At 45.8% G+C, this 16354-nt stretch overlaps 1 protein-coding gene and 2 non-coding genes across 3 annotated transcripts in view; all 3 read left to right on the top strand.

Moving 5' to 3' along the window:
* The first annotated feature begins 235 nt into the window (after window positions 1–235).
* TCP1 (t-complex 1) overlaps window positions 236–16354 on the top strand; it is a 56905-nt gene continuing 40786 nt past the window's right edge. Inside the window, exons 1-4 of the mRNA XM_077486169.1 lie at window positions 236–402; window positions 4006–4091; window positions 7276–7404; window positions 9757–9854. Coding sequence (XP_077342295.1) covers window positions 339–402; window positions 4006–4091; window positions 7276–7404; window positions 9757–9854 — 377 coding nt within the window. The 5' untranslated portion in view covers window positions 236–338. The remainder of the gene's footprint in view (window positions 403–4005; window positions 4092–7275; window positions 7405–9756; window positions 9855–16354) is intronic.
* On the top strand, window positions 3687–3814 carry LOC143990718 (small nucleolar RNA SNORA29). The gene has a single exon (XR_013277433.1). It is a non-coding gene; the product is annotated as a small nucleolar RNA SNORA29 (small nucleolar RNA).
* On the top strand, window positions 5567–5699 carry LOC143990717 (small nucleolar RNA SNORA29). Its single transcript, XR_013277432.1, has one exon. It is a non-coding gene; the product is annotated as a small nucleolar RNA SNORA29 (small nucleolar RNA).

Below are 16354 nucleotides of genomic sequence, written 5' to 3'. Positions count from 1 at the left end.
CCTCTAGCAGACGCAATGCTCGTACACAGAGTACACATGCACGCGTCCTGCAATATACGCTAGAACATTCTTTACGTTGTACGGCGCTGTTTTGGGCGGTCACGCCTCCATCCCATGACGTAAACACGCTCCTAACCCGTTCGCTCCTGACGCACAGCGCGTCCCTCTTCTTAGCTTTTCTATTCCTTTTGTGGTACTTGAGGGGTGTCTGAATTAGGCGGGGCCTAGTTGCTAGGCCGTCGTGAAGGGGCGGGGTTACCCAGCGTGCATTGTGGACGGGCGGCGGTTGGGGAAGCACGTTGTAGAAGAGCTGTAGCCGTGATACGAGCAGGAAGAAGATGGAAGGCCCGTTAGCTGTGTTCGGAGAGCGCAGCTCCGGGGATGTCGTTAGGAGCCAGAATGGTGAATACACGGGCTGCCTAGGATGAGTCAGCGCTCCTTTTCACAATGGGGGGAGAAGAGAGCATGCTGGGTGCGCAGTGCCATGTGGGAACGCCGCTCTGTACTCTGCATGGCCTTCTCTATAACAGGGAGGGGGGTGGGAATAGGTGGCTTTTACCAGAGCTGGGGTCTCCCCACCTCTCATTGTCAGTGATAGTACCTGAAAGTGGGTGGGATACGACCCACAATCTGCTGAAATTAACATTATTCTAAGGTGGTGATCAATATATACATAGGTGGGGGTGGTGGAATATTTACATTAGCAGTGCCCAGTGTTAGTCATCATTAAGTGTGCATGCAGCCAAAACCCCTTTCATTTGGATGGTGTGGAAGATGGGGCTATTCCCCCCCCCCCCCTTTTTTCTGGTTGTCGCAGAAATAGTAAGTGATGGTGGGTCCAAGACAGCAGATGCCCCTCCTCTGTGCGGTTGTTGCTGGACTAGGGAGTGACAGAGGGTCACAGACAGCAGATACCCCTCCCCTGTGTGGTTGTCGCAGGAATAGGAGGTGACGGAGGGTCACAGACAGCAGAGGCCCCTCCCCTGTGTGGTTGTCGCAGAAATAGTGAGTGATGGAGGGTCACAGACATCAGATGCCCCTCCCCTGCGTGGTTGTTGCAGGAATAGGAAGTGAATGGAGGGTCACAGACGGCAGAGGCCCCTCCCCTGCCTGGTTGTCGCAGGAATAGGAAGTGAATGGAGGGTCACAGACGGCAGAGGCCCCTCCCCTGCGTGGTTGTCGCAGGAATAGGAAGTGAATGGAGGGTCACAGACGGCAGAGGCCCCTCCCCTGCGTGGTTGTCGCAGGAATAGGAAGTGAATGGAGGGTCACAGACGGCAGAGGCCCCTCCCCTGCGTGGTTGTCGCAGGAATAGGAAGTGAATGGAGGGTCACAGACGGCAGAGGCCCCTCCCCTGCGTGGTTGTCGCAGGAATAGGAAGTGAATGGAGGGTCACAGACGGCAGAGGCCCCTCCCCTGCGTGGTTGTCGCAGGAATAGGAAGTGAATGGAGGGTCACAGACGGCAGAGGCCCCTCCCCTGCGTGGTTGTCGCAGGAATAGGAAGTGAATGGAGGGTCACAGACGGCAGAGGCCCCTCCCCTGCGTGGTTGTCGCAGGAATAGGAAGTGAATGGAGGGTCACAGACGGCAGAGGCCCCTCCCCTGCGTGGTTGTCGCAGGAATAGGAAGGGAATGGAGGGTCACAGACGGCAGAGGCCCCTCCCCTGCGTGGTTGTCGCAGGAATAGGAAGGGAATGGAGGGTCACAGACGGCAGAGGCCCCTCCCCTGCGTGGTTGTCGCAGGAATAGGAAGGGAATGGAGGGTCACAGACGGCAGAGGCCCCTCCCCTGCGTGGTTGTCGCAGGAATAGGAAGGGAATGGAGGGTCACAGACGGCAGAGGCCCCTCCCCCGTGTGGTTGTCGCAGGAATAGGAAGTGACAGAGGGTCACAGAAAGCAGATGCCCCTCCCCGTGTGGTTGTCGCAGGAATAGAAAATGATGGAGGGTCACAGACAGCAGAGGCCCCTCATCTCCATGAGTTTAAAACATGCTGTTAAAATCTAAAATCGCACATCAGTGTGTTCAGGTGCCATTCATTTCAACGACACCTAAAAAGCAGTGTGATTCGGCTGCACGACAAATCGACACTGCTTTTGCACTAACCAAATTGCTTGTCGCCCAAAAGATGTTTCTGAACTTTTTTGGGTATGTGCGAAGAACAATCGCACCACTTTTTTAGGTGCTATTGAAATGAATGGCACCTGAACACGATGTGTGATTTGTCATTTTAACAGTGCATTTTGAATCGCTACAGGTACGTTTATAGTGCGATACCGTAGACTTGAATGGAGAGAGGTTACAAGCTTCAGCTCCTCCCAGACCCAACATGTAGCTTAGTAGCACAGCTATGCAAATACTATTTTCTATTGTGATCACTGCTGCCCGTATTATCCTTAAGGCTGGGTTCACACTGCTGCGATGCGGGACCGCTGCGAATCCGCTGCAGGTTCCTGCATCGCATGCCTCCCGGCGGCAGTTCACGCTGCCCTATGCGAACTGCTGGGAGTGTCAGTGAAATGTTAATGACACCCCCAGATCAGTTTGCATATCGCAGTGCGATCTGCAAACTCAGACAGGAATCGGATCGCATGGTGTGAACACCCATGCGATCTGATTCTGCTGTGGACCAAAAAAAGGGTCCTGTGCGAGTTTGGGCAGGATGCGATGCGAATTCAGCCATACTATATGTATGGCTGAACTCGCATTGCACAGATATCGGATGTGATTTGCGGTGCGAATCAAATCCAATCTCATCACCACAGCAGTGTGAACTCAGCCTAAGGCTACATTCACACTAGTGTCCTGCTTTCAGAAGGTTTTTCAAGGGTTTTTGAGCAGAATTGCAAGTATGTCAGGCGTTTAGCCAATGGAAAAAAAACCCCTCAAAGGCTGGATTCATACCCATCCATTTTTAGTGCTTTTTGCATATTTGTATTACAGTCCATTAACCATTGTTTCCAATGGAACACGTTCTGTAGTGCAAAATGCATTAAAAATGCATATGTGTGAATCCAGCTAAAGTGGTGTACCTATTGAAATCAATGGGGGGGGGGGGGGGGGGGGGGTGGTAGGGAAGGCTAAATTTTGCCTGAAGAAGCTTATGTACTTTTTTGAGGCATTTTGCTACAAGCAACAGAACGCTCAAGTGTGAACGGGGCTTTAGAGGCTGTGTTCGGAGAGCAGAAAATGCATCCCAAATGCTTGTTTCTAAGGCTGATTTCACTCTTGCTAACAATACTAACAGCAACAAGAACCAGGGCACCTATAGTGTTAATGGGGGCTGACCTCAAGCGCACCACAGATGCCCTCCAAGTGATTTAATTTTATTTTTATTTTTTTTTTTACACTATCTGTTATTCCACCTCACTGCTATTAACGCCACCAGCACGTTGCCATCAACTTGAAGGAGTTGCTATGTTCCCAGACTTGACATGCAGCTTCATTTTTGAAAGCGCAGTGATGGGAAGCAAATGTTACATGTTTTTAAAATGTGAACAGCTCTGTCCATTTTGCCCTCCTAAAATGGTAATTGCCTGCCACTCTCCATCCTTTATGCTTTGGTTACCCATGAACCAGACCTAATACAAGTGAAGACTAAAAACAGTGTATTGAAGTGTTTGGATTAGAACTGAGATGCAGCAAACTTTTTTTTTTTTTTTTTTTTTTATCTTTTATTTTTTTTAATCACCCCATATTAGTACCACACTTTCACTGTATGAAACTGGTGGCTATGCTAATGGGGAATAGAAGCCAGTTACAATCTGAAGGAGATGTCGTCTAGCTTCTCCTATGAAATTAACTGAACATCAAAAAATTCTTATCTGTATTGCAGAGATATTCGCTTTTGTTTTGGATTTTATAACCCATGACTTCATGCTTATTTGTTCCAGGTGTTTTTTTTTTTTTTTCTTCACTTTAGCAGATCACATTTTAGTAGTACAAGTTCAGTTATGGAGGCAGCTTCCATCACTAATAACGTATATGTATTTTATATATTTTTTCAGTTATGGCCGCAGCATCCATTGCTAATATTGTAAAAAGCTCGCTGGGTCCGGTTGGTCTAGATAAAATGTTGGTGGATGATATTGGGGTAAGCATTTAAAAGGTTTGATATTTCTTTGTTAGTTTAGTTTATAAATTGGTAAAATGTTTAAAGGCTGTTTCTAAAGAGCTGCCAGCACCAGATTGAGATCAAATGACATCACTATAGAGTTTCAAAGAGGCATGATTCAGACTTCCCTCAACACCCAGAGCAAATGGCACTTCGTCCCTATTAACAATATTCTATATCACTATAGATATAGTCTAGGATGAGGTAGATGAGCGACTCCCTGTTTGTCTTCACCAGGGAATGAGAGGGCAAGGGACATGGGGAAAAGCATAGCTAAAGCCAAAATCTGCCATTTGAGGGTAATAAAGGCCAGATACTGATCCAGGATTAGTTGAAGAAAAGTCATAACTCAGGTGCTGGTTTGGAAATCCACCAAATCAGGCAGAGGAAGACTGAGGAGAGACTCGTGAGATTTCCCGGAGGGTGAGTCTGCTTGCTCTGAGCAGACAGGATGCAGTTTTGCAGCATCCTAGAGTGGAATTGGTAAGTACTGCCTCAAATGCAAAAGTGCACTGAGGGGCCATATCTGGAAAGAAGTATCTGAGCTTAAAGGGTTGTAAACCCTAGTGTTTTTTTTTTTTTTTTTTTTACCTTAATGCACCAGCTGGAAAAAGACCCCGCTAGGTAAGCAATTGCTATAAAGCAGAATATCAAATCATTTTGGAGAAGGGGCCAGATTAGAGTGCTTGAATCAGAGAGCGAATCTCTGTACCCCCTGGAGATGCCCTTGACAAAGTCCTGGGCTAATCTGGCTAACACTAGTTTCAGGTGTCTGAGGAAATTGACAAACGTCCTGCCACTTAAAGTGGGGATGCTCTGTCACTCGGGGGCATGGATCGGGCTTTACTGGTTTGGGATTCCAGGACTTGCAGCAAAGGATTTCTGGGCTTGTGTTTGATAGGTAACACCAAGAAGGGACAAAAGTGCACTTAATAAAACCGAGAAGGATTTGTTTGCAGTAGCGTTGGCTTTGTTTGCTAGGTCCTCGCTTTCCTGTGGTAAACGGGAGATAATCGTGATCACAGAAAATATGAATGTAGCAATGAACAGGGACATCCTTGATGAAAACCTGCTCTACAGCACTTTGGGGCAAAGGGTTGTTCTTCTGTTGGAAGATAAACCTAAGCAGAGCCAAGATAACTAAGGAGTGACTATGGGACAACTCTGTGAATGTTGAGTGGCCCAGCCAGAGCCCAGACTTGAACCCAATTTGAACATCTCTGGATTGATCTAAAAATGGCTGTGCACCGATGCTCTTCATTCAGTCTGGCACTTGAGGTCCTACAAAGAACAATGAGAGAAACTGCCCAAAAATAGGTGTGCCAAGCTTGTAGCATAATATTCCAAAAGACTTGAGGCTGTAGTTGGTGTCCAAAAGTGCTTCAACAAAGTAATTGAGCAAAGGCTGTAAATACTTATGTACATGTAATTTTTTTTTTTTTTTTATATACTATTGTCCCATTTTAGTACCACTTTTTCATTACCTAGAATAAGTGGCTATGCTAATGGGAGAGAGCAATATCTGTTATTGTCTCAAGGGGTAGATATGTTCATCTTCCCATAAATGAAATAACAGAACATGTTTTGTAAGATGGTTTCTTTTGCTGCTTTTGGGTTATGTTAATTTACAGGAATGACTATATTGGTCCCATGTAAAAAAAAAAAAAAAAAAAAAAAATCTGTGTGCTGAAAATTTCTAGCACAATTCTCTGAGGCAGGCCCATTTACACCTTTCTGTTGCCTTCCTGCAACACACCATTCTCACCGTTCACACTTTTCTTTAATGCAATGTTATTCTACTGAAATTAATGGCATTTCAATGCTGTGTACCTACGCACCTGCATTGCATGTATTTTGGAGCAATGGCAGCCCATTATTTTCAATGCCCTAATGTATCAGAACATGGAGTTAAATGGATTCTGTGTGTGTGTGTGTGTATGTATCTCTATCTCTCACACCAACCACACTGCTTCGCCTCACACCTCTCCATCCTCTTTGGACCAGAGCAGTTTTTCCATTTCTGCTATGGACTAATTTTATTTGTCAAATTTTGTGATTACTTAAGATAACCAAGTAACTTGTGCCAAGGACAAGTGAGGCTGTTTTTGTGATCTTGTCTTGCACCAATGTTTTATTTTTCCCCTGCAATCCTTAAAGCAGAGTTCCACCCATGTGTCAGCAGCCACAAAAAGGGTAGCTGCTGGCTTTTTAATAATCGGACACTCATCTGTCCCACGGTCCAGCGATGCAGGCGAACAAAGCCCTGTTGCCCTCCGCAGCGCTGGCATTCTGACTGGCATGTCAGGGGGTCACCTTCACTTAAAGCGAAAGTTCAATTTTTGGGTGGAACTCTGCTTTTTAAGCTTGTCATAGACTGGTTGAATCTTGGTCAGTTCAGCATGGATTGGCTGAGGTTTGAACCATGTATGTGCAGACTGGTTATATATGAGTTGATCTAACAATCTACTTGGGTACTAACAGCCAGTCTAACTTTTCATGCGATTACTGCTAGTGGCTAAAGCCACGGGCAACCATCTGTGTGCTCTTCCACCAGGGGAGCAGAGAACACAATAGCAGCAGAGGAGGGATCCTCCTTATCCGAGGATGCAACCTGGTAGGTGGCAGGAAAGGGAGGGTGGAAACGAGAGGGTGCCCCTCCTGAACTGTACCAGGCCACAAGCCCTCAACATGGGGAGGGTGCTTTGGGGTAGCCCCTCCCCATGTTGAGGGCATGTGGTCTGGTACTGTTCGGGGTGGGGCGCGCTCTCTCATCCTCCCCCCCCTCTTTTCCTGTAGCCTGCCAGGTTGTGTGCTCGGATAAGGGTCTGGTATGGATTTTGAAGGGGACCCCTATGCCATTTTCTTAAAATCCATACCAGACCTAAAGATCCTGGTCTGGAATTTGGGGGGACCCGCATTCAATTTTCTTAAAAAAATTTTTATTTTTAGTTCGGGTTCCCTTTAATATTCATACCAAACCCAAAGGGCCTGGTAATGGACTTGCGAGATGCCATGCTGGTGTTCCTCATTATTATTCTTATTCTTATTATTATTCTTATCCTCATTATTCTTATTATTATTCTTATCCTCATTATTCTTATTATTATTCTTATCCTCATTATTATTATTATTATTATTATTCTTATCCTCATTCTTCCTATAGGATGTAACTATAACTAATGATGGGGCAACCATTCTGAAGTTGCTGGAAGTGGAACACCCAGCAGCCAAAGTCCTTTGTGAACTGGCAGATCTACAAGACAATGAAGTAGGAGATGGGACAACATCAGTAGTAAGTTTAACTATTACATTGCCTAAACTGATACATTTAGGTACCGGTACTTATCCAGGTAGACTACCACATCTGATACTTGATTGCCTTGGGAGCCCCTTGGTACATTTACTTATGTTTTTAACCACTTCCCGACCAGCCGCCACAGTTTTACTGTGACAGAATGGCACGGGTGGGCGAAAATACATAGCTGTACTTCAGGCGCGTGTGACGATTGGATTAGTTTCATAACCGATCAGTCTCCAGGCTAATCATTTCTGGCCTGGACCTGCTGATTGGTCCTGACGAATGAAATGCTTCCCCTATCTGTAAGTGTAAACACAAGACAGTGGAAGTGATGTCATCTCCCTCTCTGGAATTATTTTCCGTTCCAGAGAGGGGACATCCATACTTGAGTTGCACCAACATTATACTGACACAGTACACACAGGCACATATTTCTACTTAACAGTGTCAGAGTCTGCATCGCCCCAGGCAGCGTCAGATTAGAAGCAGTCGCTGACAGTCAGGTGCTCTTTTCCTGTGAATCTCACTAGTTGTTGTACCAGTAAATTCAGAGGCTAAAATATCCAATTAAAGGTATACTAGTGAAGCAGCCTACAAGTTTCTGAGAATGACAGATGAGTGAAGAGGAAGTTGCCCAGCTGTCATATTCAGGCTCGGAGTACGAACCTGTAGACAGCAGTGGTACCCTGATAGATAGCTCTGACGAGTAGTGGTCCCTGCTAAGGTCAGGAGTACCCAACCCTGTTCTGGTGCAAGAACCGCGGGGCTCTCATATGTAGCAAAGAGCCAGTACTAGTGCTGCTTATCCTTCTGGTGAACTGGCAAGTACCAGCGGCCTAGTACATCCAGCACTGCAATAACACTTGATGACGTGGCGAGTCCCTTAAGTGCAGCTCAAGCTGGTGACGTAGCTAGCACAAGTAGTGTCCCCCAGCCACCAAGAAGACAAACACAGGCCTGTTGAGCCCATTTTACCACTTCTACAGCACCTGTACTTCCCCAGTCGTTGGCCAACCCGGAATTCAGGTGGAAACAGTTGATTTAGGTCACTTGATTTTTATTTGCTGTTTTTCACGGAAGATCTCTATAGATCTATTGTGGACCAAAGAAATTAGTTGGCTGGTCAATTCATCGCTGCTAATCCCGTTTGACCCTTGCCAGAATTTAAAACCTTCCTGGGCAGAACTAAAAAAGTGAGTTGCCTGTGTTCTCTGCTTGCATGACCAGGGCACAATACGAGCAGATCTTCCGGTTCATGCATTACAATGAACGCTCTCGTCCTCGGGGTGACCCTGAATACGATTTGGCTCCTCAAAAACCACTTCAACCAGCAGTTTGCAGACTTGTTTGCTCCCTAATAAGTTGTCTGCATTGATGAGTCGCTGATTACGTTTTCTGGCTGCTTGTCATTCAAACAGTATCTTCCCAGCAAGCATGGCAGATATAGGTTCAAGATGTATAAGCTCTGACAGGGCCACAGGCTATACATATAATTTTATTGTTTACAAGTGCAGAGATGGTTGCGTAGAGCTGGAGAACTGCCCAGACTACATAGGGAGTGTTGGTAAGATTGTGTGGGACTTGGTGTCACCCTTATTCGGAAAGGGGTACTACTTGTATGTGGACAATTATTACACAAGCGTGCCACTTTTTAGTCGCTTGTTTGATTAGCCGCTGGGAGAGAGCCTGCTTGAGATGTAGTAATTTGCTCGCTGTGGAGGGATAAGAATGTTTTAATTCTGTCCTCCCTTCACGCAGACACTACTGTCTAAATTCAAATGGCGACTGGTGTTGTGGAGAAACTCCCTCTGTGTCCACGAATATAACCTTTAATATGGGACGGGTGGACCTCAACGACCAGTTGGCGCCTTACCTAATTGCCTGTAAGATCAGGCGCTGGTATAAAAAAAAAAAAAAAATCTATTCCTATTGGCTCTGCTGAATGTTTGTGCTATACAAAGCTTCAGGACAAACTGGATCCTGGACTGTCTGGAAACCTTCATCACTGGATGTTAGTGTTCAGGTGGACAGAGGTAAAAACACTGCACCTGGTTTTTACTGCTCCCTGTTAGCTTGTATGAACGAAGCCTTAGGTGTCGGTTGTATGTGAGGAGATTCACTCTTTTCTCTGAATCTTTCCAAATGTTATGGTTGGCATATAAAGTGAGGGAACCCTAAAGTGGGAAAATCCATTTTAAAGGGATATCATTAACTTTTTTTCTTTTTTTAGGGCGGGAATTAAATGGCATTTTCAGTTATGATAAATGAAAAATTTTGTTATATGACTTGTTAGTTGTAATGCTCCTTTTTTACATTTCATTACCTAAAGCAGTTTTATATGCACAGGTAATTATTGCTGCAGAATTGCTGAAGAATGCTGATGAACTCGTGAAACAGAAAATTCACCCCACATCCATCATTGGTGGATATCGTCTGGCTTGCAAGTGGGTTATCATGCTATTTTTCTATAAAATGTTTATCATGTTATAAAACAGCTTTACCGTGTTTTCTTTAATGGCTTTGGGGGGTTGTGGTGGTGATAGATATTTTTTTTTTTTTCCTCTATCTCTATGACATGGTATAACTCTGGCTCCTCCTTCCTCCTCCCTGGACAGTGTCCATATATTAAGTCAGCAGCTGCAATATTTGTAGCTGCTGACTATAAATATTTCTGGGGGGGGGGGGGCGACTCCTCTTTAATACCCTGCACCCTTGTGGCATGTGACTAATTGCCCACAGAAGTCAAGCAGGGACCTTGGGGGGGGGGGGGGGGGGGGGTGGGTGTTAATCTTTTCATTTTTATTGCACAAGAGACATGCAATGTCTAACTGCCAACTTACCTCAGTCTTTGCAGCTCAGTTTACATTCTGGTACAGTGACGGTGTGGCAGGATGATTACACATGCTCAGGAGTGAGGTCATCACCTGACCGACCAATGGAAATGACCATAGCCCAGCACCTGGAAAAATCCTACATTCTCCTTTTTTGTTTATTGATGGATACAGCTTCAGTAACTTTGACCGTAGGGTTATTAAGCCACCTTCAGGAGAGGACTAGGCAGAACATGTAATATATGTGAAAACAGAAATTTACAGTTCTGCCCGGGGGGTGGTCCCTCTGGCAATAACCCTTCAGCCTGCTTCCTGCAGCTCAGTTTTTATTTTTTTTATTTTTATTTTTTTCTGCCTATTGATGAATGACTTGGGCTCCCTGCAGGGCAATTGGTTCTGGGATTTTTTTTCTGGATTTTGCCTTTTTGTGCAAGATTTTAAGATCCTGTGATATGCTATCAACAGCCAGCTGGGTGACAGGCTGGATAATATAGATCCTTGTAGTCTCCCCAGCCTGGCCATCGAGTATGTACAGACCCTAGCTACACGCTGGGTCGGCCACGACATGCCCCTCAGTCTCCAGGGGTGGCCGGTGAGCGCAATGCTCTGGTGCACACATGACCGGGCTACTGATGTCTTTGTCACAGTGTGCCGTGGCCAGCAGCCACACCATACTGATCGTGTTTGGGTCTGATGGGATGTCCCCAGCTCGTCTGGATGGTAAGTAGCTCTTCCTGCCTTGGTGGAATTGAGCAGCTGGGCATTCCCTGGGAGGTCGATTAGGGGGTCCCTCTCTTCCCCTTCTTCTCTCCCTGTCCCTATTCCTCCCCCCCCCCCCCCCCCCTCTTCTGAAACTGGTGTTTCTTCCCCAGAACTCGCTGCAATTGCAACCGGCTCATCTGCAAACAGTGCAGTGCCTTTGGACACTTGGTCGGCGGTCCTTTGGAACCTTTGTTGCAAAGGTGGAGATCGTGGGTTACCTAGACGATCTCCTGAGAGCAGCTTCCGCCTCAGAATTAAAGGAGGATGTGGCGATCACCATGCAAACCCTGCAGGAATTTTTAGTGGGTGTTGAACCTCAAAGTCGGTGCTTGTGCCGACTCAGCGCTTGGAGTACCTAGGCTTATGGCTGGACTCCGTGGAAGTGAGTGTTTCTCCCTTCAGACAAACTGCAGACTCTCAGAGCCACGGTGAAGCTGTTGATGAACCGCAGGTGGTCGTCGATACGCTGCTGCATGCGAGTCCTGGGCCCCATGGTGGCCTTCTTCGAGGCGGTACCGTATGCCCAATTTCACACCAGAGTCTTGCAGAAGGAGATATTGGCAAAATGGAACAAATCTCCGCTATCTCTGGATCAACAGATTCAGATGAGCCAGTTAGTCAGGGACTCTTCTCTACCACTGCGTTGAACAGTGATCACAACGGACGCCAGCCTGACCGGCTGGGGTGGAGTACTGGGAGTACAGTCGACCCAGGTTCTCTGTTCGGGGGAGGAATCCAAGTTGCCGACCAATGTGCTCGAGCTCTGAACGATCAGGATATGCCTTTCCACATGGTCGATGAGACTAAGGGGGTATCTGATCAGGAACCAGTCAGGCAATGCCACGGCAGTGGCATGTCAACCACCAAGGAGGAACAAGAAGCTTGGCTGCAGCATGGGAGGTTGCTTACATCCTTCGGTGAGCACAGCGGCATATACCTGCCCTGTTGGCCATATACATCCTGGGAGTAGAAAACTGGCAAGCGCCAGATGCTGGACCCAGGAGAGTGGTCGTTGCATCCGGAGGTGTTCAGGCTTCTGTGCCTGCGGTGGTGTACACCAGATGTAGATTTTCTGGCCTCTCGGCTCAATCAAAAGGTGCGGAGGTTCGTATCCAGAACAGATCCTTGGGCGGATGTGCTGGTGGCTCCATGGTATCAGTACCAACTGATCTACGGTTTTCTCACTCTCTAGTAAGCAGCTTTGTACAAGGGGTCCGGCATGTAGTCCCTCCGGTGCGTCTACCCTTGCCTCCGTGAGAGCTGAACCTGGTGCTATCGGCGCTTCAGAAACCGCCATTTGAGAACATCAGAGAAATTCCCTTGTTGACGCTTTCTCAGAAAGTGGTCTTCCTAGTGGCCATTACATCGGCCAGGAGGGTTTCGGAACTGGTGGCCTTGTCTTGCAAGTCACCCTATCTGGTTATTCACAAGGATAAGGTGTTGCGTCTGCAACCTTCTTTTCTACCGAAGGTGGTTTTGATTTTTCAATTCAATGAGGACATTGTGTTACTATCTGTGTCCTAAACCGACACTTCCTAAGGAGGTGGCCCTCCATTCCCTGGACGTGGTCCGGGCTTTAAGGGTTTCTGTCTGCCACGGCTCTCTTCCTGAAGTCAGACTCTTCGTTTTCGGTAGCTGGTCCGAAAAAAGGATTGGCGTTCTCGACGTCCTCCATTTCCAGGTGGATCGGACAGATCGTGGTCCAGGCTTATGCCTTAAAGGGGCAGGTGCCCCCCTTTCCTGTCACAGCCCATTCCACCAGGGCAATTGGGACCTCTTGGGCCTTTCGACATCAAGCGTCAGCCTAGGTGTGTAAGGCAGCAACTTGGTCGTCCGTTCACACCTTTACAAAGTTCTACAAAGTGGATGTAAGAGTATCTTCTGATGCCTGCTTTAGCTGCAGAGTTCTGCAGCTGACCGTGTAATGTTGTAATTTTACACTTTCTTCTGTTAAGAGTTACTACTTTCTGAATTTAATGCACTCTGCATAGGTTGACTGCAAGTTCTGCTGCGGTTGGTTTAGGTGCTGACTCCCCCATTGGGGAGCACCTATGGTTGTGGGTGAAGTTATGTTGCTGTTCCCACCCATTGTTATGACACTGCTTGGACGTCCATACGGTCAAGATAACTGGAGCTGTATCCGTCAATGAACGAAACACTGACTTCACTCGTACATGCCATTGCTTCAGTGCGCATGTGCCAATGACATTGGCACAGGCAGATACAGGGGGTATCTCTTAAACTGTGTAGGTTTTGCAGATATCCGGGTGAACTACAGGTAAGCCGCCTTAGACTTACCTGTAGCAAAAAGTGGATTGTAATTTATTTATATATATATATATATATATATATATATATATATATATATATATATATATATATATATATATATATATATATATATATATATATATATATATATATATATATATATAAACATTTTTAAAGTTTATTATTCGGTTTTAGACAAACGGAAAAACACAAACAACTAAATACAAAAAAAACAGCAATAGTGCCAGACAGTCTGATTGTACAGGGGGTATACAAATTTAGGCAGTACATTCAATCATATGAAATTACACACAGTGCAAAAGATTTAACATAAGTATAATGGTATAAAGTGCAAATATGCGACCAAGTCAGGGCAAGAGCGTGTAACCAATTATTAGAAATATTTGAGGCACAGCACATCAATGGACAACTGAGGGTGGTATAATCAGCGCTGGGATTGGGTTAGCGGGCTAGCCAACCGTCTACCTGAAATTTTTTGAAAGGGTTTTGTTTTTTTTGAGAGTTGAAAAGTCAGTTTTTATAAAGTGGGATAGTCATTAAGTTTTATCCAGAAGGATTTCAGAGGGGTCTGTGCACCCTTCCAAGACATTAGAATAGTTTTTTTTTTGGCATAAAAATGTAGTATGCAGAGCAGTCTCGTGGCATGGGACGATATGGGTAATTCACCAAAGACGCCTAAAAGGCAATTCTTGGGATGGAGTACATTTCGGGAGACCCAACGCCAGTGAGGTGAAAGCACCCACCACTTTCCAGAAATCCTGGACCATTGGGCATGGCCAAAAGCAATGTAGAAAGTTGGCCTCCTGGCCACAGCCGCGAAAACGGGCAGCTGAGGGCAAGAGAATCATCTTGTGCAGTCTGGCCAGGGTGAGGTGGGTTTAATGAAAGATCTTAATCTGAATGATGCGGTCCCTGGAGGCAATAACAGAGGTTTTGTATGAATCACTGAACTCTGACCAGTCTTCGTCCATCAGACATGTCCAGAGATGTCCATTTCGCTTGTGCCTTTATGAAACCTGGGGTTGAAGTCAGACATTAAAGTGGTTGTAAACCCTTACAACACACTTTGACCTACAGGTAAGCCTAGATTAAGGCTTACCCGTAGGTCCAAGAAATATCTCCTAAACCTATACGGGCACCGCTGTCTACGACGCAAGCGCACTGAGCGTGCCATCTTCAGCGACGGAGATGCCGCGCGTGTCTGCTTGCGTGTGCAGTAGTGACGTCATCGCGGCTTTGCCGAATGACAGCAGCGGAGCTGCGAGACCCCACCGAGAAGATGGATGCGCTGGACTACAGGGGACAGCGGTGACTTCGCTGGCTCCTGTGTCAGGTAAGTGACACATAATGGACTACTATGCGATGCAAAGTAGTCCGTTATGCTTTGCCTTTGCAGGGAATGAAAGAGGAAGTAAACCCATTAGGGTTTACTTCCTCTTTAAGGCTGCATAGTAAGTGAAAACTAATTTAGTGGGGTCTGGGTAGTTTTTCCAATGGGGGCAATTTAGTGGGGTCAGCCAGGGACCAAACTGTATGTATTGCATGCCTGAGCTGGTAGTAGAATAGGTACAATCTTGGTAAGTCTAAGCGTAGCTGGTAGAAGGTTTTAAAACCCTGGGCATTGTACAGGTGGCATAGATATTTAACTACCTTGGAGTACCATCGATTGGGGTCTGGGAGGGAAAACAATTCCTGAAGATTAGGGTTGAACCACAGGGACTTGTAGACTTGAGCCAGGTATTTTTGGTTACCTTTGTGACAATATAGCGGAATAATGAAAGAGAGGTGTTAAGCATAGAGGTACCGGGCGGTCAGAGAATTGGCCTCTATAAACATTATGCAAGGTTTCCAGGGAAGATGCGATGGCCCCTTCTGTGGAGGTGCAGGCATTGGATGGGGCCGGGCACAACCAATCGTGAATGTGCACCAGCTGAGAAGCCAGATAATACAGGAAAAAATTAGGAAACGCTAGGTGTGCTGGCAGCTGCAGTGTTTTAAGTGCCACTTTGGGGGAACCACCCTTCCACAGGAAAGTTGTGCATATTGTGTCCGTTTAAAAGTGGATTTCAGTATTCTGCATGGAGAGTTAGCAAGGATGTGTGGGGTGTGTTTATTATTATTATTATTATTATTATTATTATTATTATTATTATTATGCTGAAGCAGGCCTTGGGTAATGCTATTAGCAAAGGTTTGTGAGGTGTGTGGGTTGTTTTTTTTTTTTTGTTGTTAGCATTTGTCACTTCTATATTTCTGGCATGCATTTTATTATTGCTTAATAATAGAACTTTGCAAACTGCTTTATACAGATGCAAGCTTGCAATGGGGAAAAGTGTATTCCCTGTCAACCACTAAACACTCAAACCTACCAAAAAAAATTAAGATTTGAGAACGGGTGACAGTGCAAATTGAATGACCATTCTGGCTATTCAGTTTGCCACAACTTTTTTTGTGGTAAAAACAGTATGAAGCAAGTTTAAACAATCGCCAACAATTTTTTTGTTTGGCAAAGTAGACATTTTGTTTTCTATTGCTATAAAGCTGCCATCATGAGGATCATCATATGAGCTGCTGATGCGTTTGTGACCTAACAGAGCAAAACCCAGAGTGGGAGTGACCATGCAAAGCAACACTTAAAATTCCCCTATTGCATATAAAGTACATTTTTTGAGGTTGCAGTTATAGAGGTTAACTGATTCTGAAAACCCTATTGCCATTTTGTAGACTCCTAATGGTAGTCTTTGCATATAGACCATCTGCCAGGCCTCTTTCACACTTGTGCAACCTGAAAGTTGCGTGATTTTGACACGACTTGAGGTTTTTGACGCAGCTTAAAGCAATGCCTGTGTAATTTTGAGGTCTATGGACCTTGTTGCATCAAAGTCAGACCAAAGTAGTGCATGGACTGCTTTCAAATTGCACACATATATATGACAAGACTTGTCATGTTACTTTGCAGTCCCAAGTCATACAAGTGTGAAAGGGGCCTTAACCTTGCTATGCATGAAAATCCTGGCAGCCATTTTCTCTACCAGTTTTGTGTATTAAGTTTGCTATCT

This window comes from Lithobates pipiens, unplaced genomic scaffold (assembly GCF_037356315.1).
Source record: "Lithobates pipiens isolate NorthernLeopardFrog02 unplaced genomic scaffold, aLitPip1_a1.2 Scaffold_18, whole genome shotgun sequence".
NCBI lineage: Eukaryota > Metazoa > Chordata > Amphibia > Anura > Ranidae > Lithobates > Lithobates pipiens.
The sequence above is the reverse complement of the archived record's forward strand: the minus strand, read 5'-3'. Positions and strand labels throughout refer to the sequence as shown.